At 67.7% G+C, this 1,478-nt stretch overlaps 1 protein-coding gene across 1 annotated transcript in view; it reads right to left on the bottom strand.

Moving 5' to 3' along the window:
- The window catches only part of GRIN3B (glutamate ionotropic receptor NMDA type subunit 3B), a 6,754-nt gene that overhangs the window by 634 nt on the left and 4,642 nt on the right, over positions 1 to 1,478 (bottom strand). Inside the window, 4 exon segments of the mRNA XM_035895609.1 lie at positions 318 to 379; positions 739 to 1,059; positions 1,194 to 1,261; positions 1,422 to 1,473. Of these exon segments, the coding sequence (XP_035751502.1) occupies positions 318 to 379; positions 739 to 1,059; positions 1,194 to 1,261; positions 1,422 to 1,473 (503 nt within the window).

Here is a 1,478-nt window from a genome sequence, read left to right as displayed (position 1 = left end):
GGGGAAGGCTGCAGGGGGGGAAGAGACCTTCTGCTGTGCTATTGCCCTGGTCCTTTTACAGCTGCCCGTAGTCACCCACAGCTGGGTGGGGGCCACTGCACGTCCCCCGCTGCAGGACGAGGGCAGTGCGCTGAGCTGCCTGGGCTGAGGAACGGGGCTGGCACCGGTGACATCCAGCTCGCGCTGTCGGCCCGAGGAAGACTCCGTTTCTGGTGTGAGGGGGCTCAGGAGATCAGCCCAGCTTTGCCTCCCTGGAGCTGGCTCTCCCGGAGGGGAGCTTTGGGTCAGTCCCGTCCTGTGGGATGAGGGCTACTCACCTTCCTCCTCCTCCTCCTCCTCCTCTTCCTCACTGCTGTCCTGCGTCGGGCTGGGGCTGGGCCTGCGGAGGAGGGAGCAGAAGGGTTACCCTCGCCCCAGGCCTTCCTGCACTGAGGGTGCAGCTGGAAGAGAAAAAGCAGGCGCTGCCTTTCTGCAGCCTCTGTGTTGATGTGGTTTAAAACCAGGGGGCTGCTGGAGGCTCTGCCCTCAGGGGAGGAGGGAGGGGAGGAAGAGATGAAGGCCTGGAGCTGGGGCGGGAGGCAGCCCCAGGCCATCCCCACGCCCAGGGCCTTTGTCCTTCTGTCCCTCCTCTCTGCTCCTGCCCCAAGCAAGAGGAGCGGGCGCTGGCTGCCCGAGCTGGGGAGTGTTGGGGGGTACTGGGGGGGCTGCCTGTCCCAGCCCCCCTCCCCCCCGCCTCACCTCTCCTCCTGGGGCTCCTCCGCAGGCAGCGCCTGGCTGCTCTTCGCTGCGCCCAGCACGGCCACCAGCTCGCTCTTCCTCGCCAGGGCCGCCTGCAGCTGCTCCTGCATCTCCTGGATCTTCTCCTCCAGCTCCTGGAGCTCACTCTCCCCGGCCCCCCTGTCCGGGGGCTGCAGCGCCCGCCCGTTCCCGGGGGGCTGCGGGGACCCCTCGCCCTCGGCGGGGGCTTTGTCCAGCTGGAAGCGCACCCGCCGTGCTTCCTTCCGCAGGGTGCTCCAGGGCTGCCGCGCCGCTGGCGCCTGCCTCGGCTGGAGGTTGCACCTTGTGGGGAGGGATAGAAGGGTTGAGCAGGGAGCTGGGAGGCCCCTCCTGCCCCCCTGGGGACAGTGGGTGCCCATGGAGGGGAGGAGGAGGAGGAGGAAGAGAGCGGGGCAGGCGCACAGCCCGGGCCTTACCTCTGCTCCAAGCTCAGCTCTTGGCTTTTCTGCTCCTCCGTGCCCATGTTCAGAGCCCGGTGGATTTTCTGTGGGGAACAAGGGTAGAGATGGGGGATGAGGGGCTGGGGATAACTGGGGGGTGATGGTGCAGGGCTGGAGGAAGGCAGGGGCTGTGCAAGGGGAGAGGGAGCAATGGCACGGGTGGGATCTTTGGGGGGCCGGGCGAGCCCGTTCCCCCAGCCCCACCTGGCTGGTGTGCAGCCAGTAGTTGAATTTCTTCTTGCGCTTGATGCGGGGCAGGAC

Source organism: Egretta garzetta, unplaced genomic scaffold, assembly GCF_000687185.1.
Source record: "Egretta garzetta isolate BGI_Z169 unplaced genomic scaffold, ASM68718v1 scaffold396, whole genome shotgun sequence".
NCBI classification, from domain to species: Eukaryota; Metazoa; Chordata; class Aves; order Pelecaniformes; family Ardeidae; genus Egretta; species Egretta garzetta.
Note: the sequence above shows the minus strand (reverse complement) of the source record. Positions and strands in the feature narration are given on the sequence as shown.